Genomic DNA, 14361 nt, shown 5'->3' with positions numbered 1-14361 from the left:
CCATGCTGAAATTTAAACACCAAATCATAATAACTAATTGTGCTGCATGGATCTGCTCTTCCTAGTAAGAGACCAGGACTCGTAGTATCGTAGAAAATCTCATTGATTTTTTTGTAAATTGTTCTTTGTGCTGTGGAACAGTTGGGAACTTTAAAATAGAAGAAATCAATTGAAAAACTGCTGTTGTGACGTCATGACCACTTTTGAAATTGTTGTCCTATGAAAAAGGTTTGTGGTCCTATGGCTTAGATGGCAAAGCGCCTGCCTAGTAAGCAGGAGATCACGAGTTCGAGTCTCGTTGGGACCTGTAAGAAATTTCATCATAATTATCCCGTGTCTCTTAGAAAACAGAAAAAGAACTGATAGAATCGTTGAATTAAGTTGTATTTTAGCGCAGAATACCGTTAAATTGCTAGTTATAATGATGATTTTCTTGGTAGTCTAATTTTGACTGCCTACTCGGGCACAATTCCATAGGTATTTTCCATGCTGAAATTTAAACACCAAATCATAATAACTCATTGTGCTGCATGGATCTGCTCTTCCTAGTAAGAAACCAGGACTCGTAGTATCGTTGAAAATCTCGTTGATTTTTTTGTAAATTGTGCTTTGTGCTGTGGAACAGTTGGGAACTTCCAAATAGAAGAAATCAATTGTAAAACTGCTGTTGTGACGTTATGACCACTTTTGAAATTGATGTCCTATGACAATGGTTTGTTGTCCTATGGCTTAGATGGCAAAGTGCCTGCCAATAAGCTTGAGATCACGAATTCGAGTCTCATTGGGACCAGTAAGAAATGTCATCAAAATCATCCCGTGTCTCTTAGAAATCAGAAAAATAACTGATAGAATCGTTAAAATCAGTTCTATTTTAGCACAGAATACCGTTAAATTGCTAGTTATAAATATTATTTTCTTTGTAGTCTAATTATGACTGCCTATTCAGGCAAAATTCCATAGGTATTTTCCATGCTTAAATTTAAACACCAAATCATAATATCTAATTGTGCAGCATGGATCTGCTCTTCCTAAAAAGAAACCAGGACTCGTAGTATCGTTGAAAATCTCGTTGATTTTTTTGTAAATTGTTCTTTGTGCTGTGGAACAGTTGGGAACTTTGAAATCGAAGTAATCAATTGTAAAACTGCTGTTGTGACGTCATGAACACTATTGAATGTGTTGTCCTATGAGAAAGGTTTGTGGTCCTATGGCTTAGATGGCAAAGCGCCTGCCTAGTAAGCAGGAGATCACGAGTTCGAGTCTCGTTAGGAACTGTAAGAAATGTCATCATAATCATCCCGTGTATCTAAGAAAACAGAAAAAGAACTGATAGAATCGTTAAAATAAGTTCTATTTTAGCGCAGAATACCGTCAAATTTCTAGTTATAATGATTATTTTCTTGGTAAACTATTTTTGACTGTCTACTCGGGCACAATTCCATAGGTATTTTCCATGCTGAAATTTAAACACCAAATCATAATAACTAATTGTGCTGCATGGATCTGTTCTTGCTAGTAAGAGACCAGGACTCGTAGTATCGTTGAAAATCTCGTTGATTTTTTTGTAAATTGTTCTTTGTGCTGTGGAACAGTTGGGAACTTTAAAATAGAAGTAATCAATTGTAAAACTGGTGTTGTGACGTCATGACCACTTTTGAAATTGTTGTCCTATGAAAAAGGTTTGTGGTCCTATGGCTTAGATGGCAAAGCGCCTGCCTAGTAAGCAGGAGATCACGAGTTCGAGTCTCGTTGGGACCTCTAAGAAATGTCATCATAATCATCCCGTGTCTCTTAGAAAACAGAAAAAGAACTGATAGAATCGTTAAAATAAGTTCTATTTTAGCGCATAATACCGTCAAATTGCTAGTTATAATGATTATTTTCTTGGTAATCTATTTTTGACTGCCTACTCGGGCACAATTCCATAGGTATTTTCCATGCTGAAATTTAAACACCAAATCATAATAACTAATTGTGCTGCATGGATCTGCTCTTCCTAGTAAGAAACCAGGACTCGTAGTATCGTTGAAAATCTCGTTGATTTTTTTGTAAATTGTTCTTTGTGCTGTGGAACAGTTGGGAACTTTAAAATAGAAGTAATCAATTGTAAAACTGCTGTTGTGACGTCATGACCACTTTTGAAATTGTTGTCCTATGAAGCCGTTTTGTGGTCCTATGGCTTCGATGGCAAAGCGCCTGCCTACTAAGCAGGAGATCACGAGTTCGAGTCTCGTTGGGACCTGTAAGAAATGTCATCATAATCATCCCGTGTCTCTAAGAAAACAGAAAAAGAACTGATAGAATCGTTAAAATAAGTTCTATTTTAGCGCAGAATACCGTTAAATTGCTAGTAATAATGATTATTTTCTTGGTAATCTAATTTTGACTGCCTACTCGGGCACAATTCCAAAGGTATTTTCCATGCTGAAATTTAAACACCAAATCATAATAACTAATTGTGCAGCATGGATCTGCTCTTCCTAGTAAGAGACCAGGACTCGTAGTATCGTAAAGTATCGTAAAGTTGATTTTTTTGTTAATTGTTCTTTGTGCTGTGGAACAGTTGGGAACTTTAAAATATAAGTAATCAATTGTAAAACTGCTGTTGTGACGTCATGACCACTTTTGAAATTGTTGTCCTATGATAACGGTTTGTGGTCCTATGGCTTAGATGGCAAAGCGCCTGCCTAGTAAGCAGGAGATCACGAGTTCGAGTCTCGTTGGGACCTGTAAGAATTGTCATCATAATCATCCCGTGTCTCTTAGAAAACAGAAAAAGAACTGATAGAATCGTTAAAATAAGTTCTATTTTAGCGCAGAATACCGTTAAATTGCTAGTTATGTAAGGATCGGGCTAACTCACCGCTGTGGCAGAGAGTAGTACCCGAACCCAGCCACGGGAGGGCACCCGCAACCAGCAAACAAGCGGCGCATCTATAGCACAGACAGCCATAAGCGCGCAATTCAAAAGACGTCTGCGCAAACGAGTCCGTTGAGCAAATAGGATCCGCTCACGGACACCGTGATGCTGACTCACGGAAGGTATCTAGTGCCGACACCGTGAGGCTGACTCACGGAAGGTATCCAGTGCCGACACCGTGAGGCTGACTCACGGGAAGTATCCATTGCCGACACCCTGATGTCGACACACGGGAGGTATCCATTCCCAACACCGTGATATCGACATCAGCCAGAGTATCAATCCCAACACGGCAATAACAGCAATAACGAGATCAATCTACGACGCTGACTTCCGCCTTCACCCGTATAAAAGCCCCCTTGTTTCCCTTGTATAACCAGTCTTCTCCGAGCAGGCCTTCACGCTGGTAAACTCTTTCTCTCTTATTATTCTGATATTGAATAGTCGCATTCGTGTACTTTTATGTTTAATCTCGTGTATTCAAATACAAACGTCATCCTCGTACAAGTCGTTGCGTCTCCATTTCTTACAAGTAAAGTAAGGCTGGAACGAGCCTTACAAGTGGTGAACGTGCCAAAATATTGAACCTTTCAATTTGTACAAGTGTCTTGAAACTATTGTGCAAATTTGAACATTTTGTGAACTATCTGGAGACAACGACAGTTCGACCCAGAAAAGGAACATCAAGGACCCACATGACCGACAACCGACAACCCAAACTGGAGGTAAATATAAAATCAGACTCACCTTCAAACCAAGTGGTCCCGAAAGACAGCGTAGAAACAAAGCCAGAGACAGAACTGCGGAGATCACAAAGGCCAAGCCAAATTGCAGGACGTCTACAGCAATTAAGTACGAGAAGTTTCGAACTCAAACACAAAGTACTAAAGCTTAAAGAAAAGCCAAAAAGCGATAAAAGAGAAGCAAAGATCGCTAAACTAGAAAAAGAAATAGCTGGCGTCGATAAAGAATTCATCGACATATACGAAAGAAACAAAACAGAAATCCCGGCATTCGACAAAAGCCTTTCATCAACCCAAGAAGATTACTCATCCGAACAGACGGATACAGAAGAGGAAATGCCTAATACCCCAACACCGTCGCCAGGGCCACCAGGCCAACAAGGACCGCCAGGCCAACAAGGACCACCGGGACAACCGGGGCAAGATGGCCAGCCGGGGCAAGATGGACAACCAGGACAACAAGGCGCTCCAGGGCAAGTTGGCCAGCAAGGACCTCCAGGCAACCAAGGACCTCCAGGCAACCAAGGACCTCCAGGCAACCAAGGCCCACCTGGACCCCAAGGACCTATTGGACAAGTAGGCGCCGGAGGAATCGACCCAGGAGATTTCCGAACATTTTCAGCAGCCATGACAACGGGAATGCTAAATCTAGCAGCCGTCAATTATAGAAAAGATATTCCAGAATTCAGTGGCGACCTCGACGACAACACTACATTTGAAAGCTGGCTAAAGAAAGCAAACAGAGTTGGCGTAGAAGCTGGATGGACCGAAGATCAGAAGTTGAAATTTTTCCAGTCCAAACTAAGGAGAGCAGCAGCTGCATTTAATAATTCGCTAGGAGTAAATATCAAAGCGAACCTTGCAGCGTGGACAGCAGCCATGGAAGCGGGATTCGATGACGCGACGATACAAGATATGAGAAGGGCACAACTCAGCAAGATAGAGCAGAAATTCAACGAACGCATACGAGAATACAGACACCGCATCGACGAGCTATACAAATCGGCCTACGGAAGAGCAGCCGCAGAAAGCCAGGACGCTGAAGTAATTCAACTAAGAAACGCTGTTAAAAAGGAGGCTTTGTTGAAAGGAATGCGCCTAACTATCAGGACAAGCCTATGGAATAGCTTGAAAGCAACGGATACTTACGAAGAAGTAGTGGAAAAAGCACAAGTATGCGAACAAGTCGTGGACTTGCGACGCCTGACAGAGGAATCAGAAGCCCATAAAAAAGCGGAGCAACAAGAAAACGAGAAAAACAAAAATCCCGAATTGCAACAGATTATGCAAGCTATAGCTAACATACAGTTGTCTGCTGACTCCGCAGGTGTAGCAGCAGGAACGGTAGCACACATATCCGAACAGAAGCAAGAGGGAGAGAAACAAGTCCGTTTTTCCGGAAGGAGCAGAAGTTACAGCCCAAGATATAGAGAAAGGCAAAACCCGGAGGACGTGGACGGACGCACGCGGTATTACCCGCTGGGACAAAGATCGCAAAGTAATAACGACTGGAGACAGAATCGCCGTCAAGGAGCACAAGAAACACAACCACAAAGGAGTAATTCGCTAAATCGTACTCCAGAAAATTGGAATAACCAAAGGAACGGAGGGTTCCCGGGAGGACTTGAAGACAGAACCTGTTTCTTTTGCAAGAATAAAGGACACATAAAAAGAGCTTGTCGCAAATACCAAAGATGGCGCGAAGAAAATGTGAGAAGAAATCAAGCTCCCAGAGACCTAACCAGGAGACCGTTCAACAACTACAAGAACGTACGGAAATAATCGCATTTGGACACGTATCAACAAAACAATGCGACCCATCCCAGTGTAAAATACAGTATAAGCCATTTACAATATTAGTGACAGTAGGCAGCAGACGAGTAGCAGCTTTAATAGACACGGGCTCCACAACGAGTGTAATCTCCTCCGACTTCGAAAAACAGATACCGCAAACAGCAAAGAAGGAAAGATCAATAGAGAACCTCAATCTCATTACAGCATGTGGGGATCCAATGCCAAAGGTTAAAACAGTAGAACTGCAAGTGAAATTACACTCGGTGGATAGCGACCCGATTAAAAGCAACTTCCACGTAGTGCCAAATTTAGCGGTTAGTTGCATCCTAGGAATGGATTTCATAACAAATCTAGAGTTTCGAATAAACACCGCCAGCAGGCGGATATCATACAAAAATAACGGCAAACAGTACCACATCGTGGCCAAAGTATCAGAAATTCAACCATGTCAAGTATGCGTCATTATACATCAAAAACTCGAAGAAGAAATAAAAGAATTGATCGGAAAAACAGAAATCAGAAAAGAAGACCTTCGAAAAGTACTGGAAAGAAATAAACACATATTCGCCACTTCAGATTCGGACTTCGGCGAAGCCATTGGAGAAGAACATAGTATTCCGACAGTGGGCCCTCCAGTATATATACCACCAAGACGCCAGCCACGAGTGATGTTGCCGGTTATAGAAAAACATGTAGAAATGATGTTAGCAAACGATGTGATTGAAGAAAGTAAAAGTCCGTATAGTTCACCAATCCTATTAGTGAAAAAGAAGGATGGAACAATACGATTCTGTGTCGATTTCAGATTCGTAAATGATGTAACAATAAAGGACAAATTCCCAATCCCTAGTATTGAAGCAATAAAAGACGACTTGAAGGGAGCAAAATATTTCTCGACGCTTGATTTCATCAGTGGATACTGGCAAATACCAATAAAGAAGGAGGATAGGCACAAGACAGCCTTTACAACGCAAAATGGTCATTACCAATTCAAAAGAATGCCATTTGGTTTGACCAATGCACCTCCATGCTTCCAAAGAATTATGACTGAAATTCTGAGGAAAGTTATTGGGAAATTTGCATTAGTATACTTAGATGATGTGATCATATTCTCGAAAACAGAAGAGGAGCACATCAAGCATATCGAAGAAATATTTTCCCTCATCGCAAAATCAGGGATGAAACTAAAACTCTCCAAGTGCTGTTTCTTCGAATTGAGTGTTCTATACCTAGGACACATAATCTCAGAAGAGGGTTCCGCGACAGACCCAAAGAAAATTGAGGCAGTAAAAAATTACCCTGTACCAGAAAATAAACAGCATGTAAAAAGCTTTCTAGGATTTGTTGGATTTTACAGAAAGTACATAAGAAATTTCGGCAAAATCGCCCACCCACTCACAGAACTGACTAAAAACGACGTCGATTTTGTGTGGGGAACTGAACAAGAAAACGCGTTCCAAAAACTTAAGCTCAGATTAACTACGGCACCCATCTTAGCACACCCGGATTTCACGGAAGGTATCTAGTGCCGACACCGTGAGGCTGACTCACGGAAGGTATCCAGTGCCGACACCGTGAGGCTGACTCACGGGAAGTATCCATTGCCGACACCCTGATGTCGACACACGGGAGGTATCCATTCCCAACACCGTGATATCGACATCAGCCAGAGTATCAATCCCAACACGGCAATAACAGCAATAACGAGATCAATCTACGACGCTGACTTCCGCCTTCACCCGTATAAAAGCCCCCTTGTTTCCCTTGTATAACCAGTCTTCTCCGAGCAGGCCTTCACGCTGGTAAACTCTTTCTCTCTTATTATTCTGATATTGAATAGTCGCATTCGTGTACTTTTATGTTTAATCTCGTGTATTCAAATACAAACGTCATCCTCGTACAAGTCGTTGCGTCTCCATTTCTTACAAGTAAAGTAAGGCTGGAACGAGCCTTACAGTTATAATGATTATTTTCTTGGTAATCTAATTTTGACTGCCTACTCGGGCACAATTCCATAGGTATTTTCCATGCTGAAATTTAAACACCAAATCATAATAACTAATTGTGCTGCATGGATCTGCTCTTCCTAGTAAGAGACCAGGACTCGTAGTATCGTTGAAAATCTCGTTGATTTTTTTGTAAATTGTTCTTTGTGCTGTGGAACAGTTGGGAACTTTAAAATAGAAGTAATCAATTGTAAAACTGCTGTTGTGACGTCATGACCACTTTTCAAATTGTTGTCCTATGAAAAAAGTTTGTGGTCCTATGGCTTAGATGGCAAAGCGCTTGCCTAGTAAGCAGGAGATCACGAGTTCGAGTCTCGTTGGGACCTGTAAGAAATGTAATCATAATCATCCCGTGTCTCTTAGAAATTAGAAAAAGAACTGATAGAATCGTTAAAATAGGTTCTATTTTAGCGCAGAATACCGTTAAATTGCTAGTTATAATAATTATTTTCTGGGTAATCTAATTTTGACTGCCTACTCGGGCACAATTGCACAGGTATTTTCCATGCTGAAATTTAAACTTCAAATCATAATAACTAATTGTGCTGCATGGATCTGCTCTTCCTAGTAAGAGACCAGGACTCGTAGTATCGTTGAAAATCTCGTTGATTTTTTTGTAAATTGTTTTTGTGCTGTGGAACAGTTGGGAACTTTAAAATAGAAGTAATCAATTGTAAAACTGCTGTTGTGACGTCATGACCACTTTTTAAATTGTTGTCCTATGAAGCCGTTTTTTGGTCCTATGGCTGAGATGACAAAGCGCCTGCCTAGTAAGCAGGAGATCACGAGTTCGAGTCTCGTTGGGACCTGTAAGAAATGTCATCATAATCATCCCGTGTCTCTTAGAAATCAGAAAATGAACTGATAGAATCGTTAAAATAAGTTCTATTATAGCGCAGAGTACCGTTAAATTGCTAGTTATAATGATTATTTTCTTGGTAGTCTAATTTTGACTGCCTACTCGGGCACAATTCCAAAGGTATTTTCCATGCTGAAATTTAAACACGAAACCATAATAACTAATTGTGCAGCATGGATCTGCTCTTCCTAGTAAGAGACCAGGACTCGTAGTATCGTTGAAAATCTCGTAGATTTTTTTGTAAATTGTTTTTGTGCTGTGGAACAGTTGGGAACTTTAAAATAGAAGTAATCAATTGTAAAACTGCTGTTGTGACGTCATGACCACTTTTTAAATTGTTGTCCTATGAAGCCGTTTTGTGGTCCTATGGCTTAGATGGCAAAGCGCCTGCCTAGTAAGCATGAGATCACGAGTTCGAGTCTCGTTGGGACCTGTAAGAAATGTCATCATAATCATCCCGTGTCTCTTAGAAATCAGAAAAAGAACTGATAGAATCGTTAAAATAAGTTCTATTATAGCGCAGAGTACCGTTAAATTGCTAGTTATAATGATTATTTTCTTGGTAGTCTAATTTTGACTGCCTACTCGGGCACAATTCCATAGGTATTTTCCATGCTAAAATTTAAACACCAAATCATAATAACTAATTGTGCAGCATGGATCTGCTCTTCCTAGTAAGAGACCAGGACTCGTAGTATCGTTGAAAATCTCGTTGATATTTTTGTAAATTGTTCTTTGTGCTGTGGAACAGTTGGGAACTTTAAAATAAAGGTAATCAATTGTAAAACTGCTGTTGTGACGTCATGACCACTTTTGAGATTGTTGTCCTATGAAGCCGTTTTGTGGTCCTATGGCTTAGATGGCAAAGCGCCTGCCTAGTAAGCAGGAGATCACGAGTTCGAGTCTCGTTGGGACCTGTATGAAATGTCATCATAATCATCCCGTGTCTCTTAGAATTCAGAAAAAGAACTGATAGAATCGTTAAAATAAGATCTATTTTAGCGCAGAATACCGATAAATTGCTAGTTATAATGATTATTTTCTTTGTAGTCTAATTTTGACTGCCTACTCGGGCACAATTCCAAAGGTATTTTCCATGCTGAAATTTAAACACGAAACCATAATAACTAATTGTGCAGCATGGATCTGCTCTTCCTAGTAAGAGACCAGGACTCGTAGTATCGTTGAAAATCTCGTAGATTTTTTTGTAAATTGTTTTTGTGCTGTGGAACAGTTGGGAACTTTAAAATAGAAGTAATCAATTGTAAAACTGCTGTTGTGACGTCATGACCACTTATGAGATTGTTGTCCTATGAAGCCGTTTTGTGGTCCTATGGCTTAGATGGCAAAGCGCCTGCCTAGTAAGCAGGAGATCACGAGTTCGAGTCTCGTTGGGACCTGTAAGAAATGTCATCATAATCATCCCGTGTCTCTTAGAAATCAGAAAAAGAACTGATAGAATCGTTAAAATAAGTTCTATTATAGCGCAGAATACCGTTAAATTGCTAGTTATAATGATTATTTTCTTGGTAGTCTAATTTTGACTGCCTACTCGGGCACAATTCCAAAGGTATTTTCCATGCTAAAATTTAAACACCAAATCATAATAACTAATTGTGCAGCATGGATCTGCTCTTCCTAGTAAGAGACCAGGACTCGTAGTATCGTTGAAAATCTCGTTGATATTTTTGTAAATTGTTCTTTGTGCTGTGGAACAGTTGGGAACTTTAAAATAAAGGTAATCAATTGTAAAACTGCTGTTGTGACGTCATGACCACTTTTGAGATTGTTGTCCTATTAAGCGGTTTTGTGGTCCTATGGCTTAGATGGCAAAGCGCCTGCCTAGTAAGCAGGAGATCACGAGTTCGAGTCTCGTTGGGACCTGTAAGAAATGTCATCATAATCATCCCGTGTCTCTTAGAATTCAGAAAAAGAACTGATAGAATCGTTAAAATAAGATCTATTTTAGCGCAGAATACCGTTAAATTGCTAGTTATAATGATTATTTTCTTGGTAGTCTAATTTTGACTGCCTACTCGGGCACAATTCCAAAGGTATTTTCCATGCTGAAATTTAAACACGAAACCATAATAACTAATTGTGCAGCATGGATCTGCTCTTCCTAGTAAGAGACCAGGACTCGCAGTATCGTTGAAAATCTCGTTGATATTTTTGTAAATTGTTCTTTGTGCTGTGGAACAGTTGGGAACTTTAAAATAAAGGTAATCAATTGTAAAACTGCTGTTGTGACGTCATGACCACTTTTGAGATTGTTGTCCTATGAAGCCGTTTTGTGGTCCTATGGCTTAGATGGCAAAGCGCCTGCCTAGTAAGCAGGAGATCACGAGTTCGAGTCTCGTTGGGACCTGTAAGAAATGTCATCATAATCATCCCGTGTCTCTTAGAAATCAGAAAAAGAACTGATAGAATCGTTAAAATGAGTTCTATTATAGCGCAGAATACCGTTAAATTGCTAGTTATAATGATTATTTTCTTGGTAGTCTAATTTTGACTGCCTACTCGGGCACAATTCCATAGGTATTTTCCATGCTAAAATTTAAACACCAAATCATAATAACTAATTGTGCAGCATGGATCTGCTCTTCCTAGTAAGAGACCAGGACTCGTAGTATCGTTGAAAATCTCGTTGATATTTTTGTAAATTGTTCTTTGTGCTGTGGAACAGTTGGGAACTTTAAAATAAAGGTAATCAATTGTAAAACTGCTGTTGTGACGTCATGACCACTGTTGAGATTGTTGTCCTATGAAGCCGTTTTGTGGTCCTATGGCTTAGATGGCAAAGCGCCTGCCTAGTAAGCAGGAGATCACGAGTTCGAGTCTCGTTGAGACCTGTAAGAAATGTCATCATAATCATCCCGTGTCTCTTAGAATTCAGAAAAAGAACTGATAGAATCGTTAAAATAAGATCTATTTTAGCGCAGAATACCGTTAAATTGCTAGTTATAATGATTATTTTCTTGGTAGTCTAATTTTGACTGCCTACTCGGGCACAATTCCAAAGGTATTTTCCATGCTGAAATTTAAACACGAAACCATAATAACTAATTGTGCAGCATGGATCTGCTCTTCCTAGTAAGAGACCAGGACTCGCAGTATCGTTGAAAATCTCGTTGATATTTTTGTAAATTGTTCTTTGTGCTGTGGAACAGTTGGGAACTTTAAAATAAAGGTAATCAATTGTAAAACTGCTGTTGTGACGTCATGACCACTTTTGAGATTGTTGTCCTATGAAGCCATTTTGTGGTCCTATGGCTTAGATGGCAAAGCGCCTGCCTAGTAAGCAGGAGATCACGAGTTCGAGTCTCGTTGGGACCTGTAAGAAATGTCATCATAATCATCCCGTGTCTCTTAGAAATCAGAAAAAGAACTGATAGAATCGTTAAAATAAGTTCTATTATAGCGCAGAATACCGTTAAATTGCTAGTTATAATGATTATTTTCTTGGTAGTCTAATTTTGACTGCCTACTCGGGCACAATTCCATAGGTATTTTCCATGCTAAAATTTAAACACCAAATCATAATAACTAATTGTGCAGCATGGATCTGCTCTTCCTAGTAAGAGACCAGGACTCGTAGTATCGTTGAAAATCTCGTTGATATTTTTGTAAATTGTTCTTTGTGCTGTGGAACAGTTGGGAACTTTAAAATAAAGGTAATCAATTGTAAAACTGCTGTTGTGACGTCATGACCACTTTTGAGATTGTTGTCCTATGAAGCCGTTTTGTGGTCCTATGGCTTAGATGGCAAAGCGCCTGCCTAGTAAGCAGGAGATCACGAGTTCGAGTCTCGTTGGGACCTGTAAGAAATGTCATCATAATCATCCCGTGTCTCTTAGAATTCAGAAAAAGAACTGATAGAATCGTTAAAATAAGATCTATTTTAGCGCAGAATACCGTTAAATTGCTAGTTATAATGATTATTTTCTTGGTAGTCTAATTTTGACTGCCTACTCGGGCACAATTCCAAAGGTATTTTCCATGCTGAAATTTAAACACGAAACCATAATAACTAATTGTGCAGCATGGATCTGCTCTTCCTAGTAAGAGACCAGGACTCGCAGTATCGTTGAAAATCTCGTTGATATTTTTGTAAATTGTTCTTTGTGCTGTGGAACAGTTGGGAACTTTAAAATAAAGGTAATCAATTGTAAAACTGCTGTTGTGACGTCATGACCACTTTTGAGATTGTTGTCCTATGAAGCCGTTTTGTGGTCCTATGGCTTAGATGGCAAAGCGCCTGCCTAGTAAGCAGGAGATCACGAATTCGAGTCTCGTTGGGACCTGTAAGAAATGTCATCATAATCATCCCGTGTCTCTTAGAAATCAGAAAAAGAACTGATAGAATCGTTAAAATAAGTTCTATTATAGCGCAGAATACCGTTAAATTGCTAGTTATAATGATTATTTTCTTGGTAGTCTAATTTTGACTGCCTACTCGGGCACAATTCCATAGGTATTTTCCATGCTAAAATTTAAACACCAAATCATAATAACTAATTGTGCAGCATGGATCTGCTCTTCCTAGTAAGAGACCAGGACTCGTAGTATCGTTGAAAATCTCGTTGATATTTTTTTTAAATTGTTCTTTGTGCTGTGGAACAGTTGGGAACTTTAAAATAAAGGTAATCAATTGTAAAACTGCTGTTGTGACGTCATGACCACTTTTGAAATTGTTGTCCTATGAAGCCGTTTTGTGGTCCTATGGCTTAGATGGCAAAGCGCCTGCCTAGTAAGCAGGAGATCACGAGTTCGAGTCTCGTTGGGACCTGTAAGAAATGTCATCATAATCATCCCGTGTCTCTTAGAATTCAGAAAAAGAACTGATAGAATCGTTAAAATAAGATCTATTTTAGCGCAGAGTACCGTTAAATTTCTAGTTATAATGATTATTTTCTTGGTAGTCTAATTTTGACTGCCTACTCGGGCACAATTCCAAAGGTATTTTCCATGCTGAAATTTAAACACGAAACCATAATAACTAATTGTGCAGCATGAATCTGCTCTTCGTAGTAAGAGACCAGGACTCGTAGTATCGTTGAAAATCTCGTAGATTTTTTTGTAAATTGTTTTTGTGCTGTGGAACAGTTGGGAACTTTAAAATAGAAGTAATCAATTGTAAAACTGCTGTTGTGACGTCATGACCACTTTTGAGATTGTTGTCCTATGAAGCCGTTTTGTGGTCCTATGGCTTAGATGGCAAAGCGCCTGCCTAGTAAGCAGGAGATCACGAGTTCGAGTATCGTAGGGACCTGTAAAAAATGTCATCATAATCATCCCGTGTCTCTTAGAAATCAGAAAAAGAACTGATAGAATCGTTAAAATAAGTTCTATTATAGCGCAGAATACCGTTAAATTGCTAGTTATAATGATTATTTTCTTGGTAGTCTAATTTTGACTGCCTACTCGGGCACAATTCCATAGGTATTTTCCATGCTAAAATTTAAACACCAAATCATAATAACTAATTGTGCAGCATGGATCTGCTCTTCCTAGTAAGAGACCAGGACTCGTAGTATCGTTGAAAATCTCGTTGATATTTTTGTAAATTATTCTTTGTGCTGTGGAACAGTTGGGAACTTTAAAATAAAGGTAATCAATTGTAAAACTGCTGTTGTGACGTCATGACCACTTTTGAGATTGTTGTCCTATGAAGCCGTTTTATGGTCCTATGGCTTAGATGGCAAAGCGCCTGCCTAGTAAGCAGGAGATCACGAGTTCGAGTATCGTAGGGACCTGTAAGAAATGTCATCATAATCATCCCGTGTCTCTTAGAATTCAGAAAAAGAACTTATAGAATCGTTAAAATAAGATCTATTTTAGCGCAGAATACCGTTAAATTGCTAGTTATAATGATTATTTTCTTGGTAGTCTTATTTTGACTGCCTACTCGGGCACAATTCCAAAGGTATTTTCCATGCTGAAATTTAAACACGAAACCATAATAACTAATTGTGCAGCATGGATCTGCTCTTCCTAGTAAGAGACCAGGACTCGTAGTATCGTTGAAAATCTCGTAGA

The 14361-nt window shown here is 39.5% G+C and overlaps 1 protein-coding gene and 11 non-coding genes across 12 annotated transcripts; all 12 read left to right on the top strand.

Moving 5' to 3' along the window:
• Nucleotides 1–234: 234 nt before the first annotated feature.
• Nucleotides 235–307, top strand: Trnat-agu. Its single transcript has one exon. It is a non-coding gene; the product is annotated as a tRNA-Thr (tRNA).
• A 1378-nt stretch (nt 308–1685) lies between these two features.
• On the top strand, nt 1686–1758 carry Trnat-agu. Its single transcript has one exon. It is a non-coding gene; the product is annotated as a tRNA-Thr (tRNA).
• A 411-nt stretch (nt 1759–2169) lies between these two features.
• On the top strand, nt 2170–2242 carry Trnas-acu. Its single transcript has one exon. It is a non-coding gene; the product is annotated as a tRNA-Ser (tRNA).
• Nucleotides 2243–2656: 414 nt separating this feature from the next.
• Nucleotides 2657–2729, top strand: Trnat-agu. Its single transcript has one exon. It is a non-coding gene; the product is annotated as a tRNA-Thr (tRNA).
• Nucleotides 2730–3615: 886 nt separating this feature from the next.
• Nucleotides 3616–5445, top strand: LOC124320821 (translation initiation factor IF-2-like). Its single transcript, XM_046783722.1, has one exon. It carries the CDS (start codon nt 3616–3618, stop codon nt 5443–5445), a length of 1830 nt encoding a protein of 609 aa, XP_046639678.1.
• A 3721-nt stretch (nt 5446–9166) lies between these two features.
• On the top strand, nt 9167–9239 carry Trnat-agu. The gene has a single exon. It is a non-coding gene; the product is annotated as a tRNA-Thr (tRNA).
• A 410-nt stretch (nt 9240–9649) lies between these two features.
• On the top strand, nt 9650–9722 carry Trnat-agu. Its single transcript has one exon. It is a non-coding gene; the product is annotated as a tRNA-Thr (tRNA).
• Nucleotides 9723–10133: 411 nt separating this feature from the next.
• On the top strand, nt 10134–10206 carry Trnat-agu. The gene has a single exon. It is a non-coding gene; the product is annotated as a tRNA-Thr (tRNA).
• Nucleotides 10207–10617: 411 nt separating this feature from the next.
• Trnat-agu lies at nt 10618–10690 on the top strand. Its single transcript has one exon. It is a non-coding gene; the product is annotated as a tRNA-Thr (tRNA).
• An 895-nt stretch (nt 10691–11585) lies between these two features.
• On the top strand, nt 11586–11658 carry Trnat-agu. Its single transcript has one exon. It is a non-coding gene; the product is annotated as a tRNA-Thr (tRNA).
• Nucleotides 11659–12069: 411 nt separating this feature from the next.
• Nucleotides 12070–12142, top strand: Trnat-agu. The gene has a single exon. It is a non-coding gene; the product is annotated as a tRNA-Thr (tRNA).
• An 896-nt stretch (nt 12143–13038) lies between these two features.
• Nucleotides 13039–13111, top strand: Trnat-agu. The gene has a single exon. It is a non-coding gene; the product is annotated as a tRNA-Thr (tRNA).
• The last annotated feature ends 1250 nt before the right edge of the window (nt 13112–14361 follow it).

Source organism: Daphnia pulicaria, chromosome 1 (assembly GCF_021234035.1).
Source record: "Daphnia pulicaria isolate SC F1-1A chromosome 1, SC_F0-13Bv2, whole genome shotgun sequence".
NCBI lineage: Eukaryota > Metazoa > Arthropoda > Branchiopoda > Diplostraca > Daphniidae > Daphnia > Daphnia pulicaria.
This window is presented reverse-complemented; position numbering and strand designations above follow the sequence as displayed.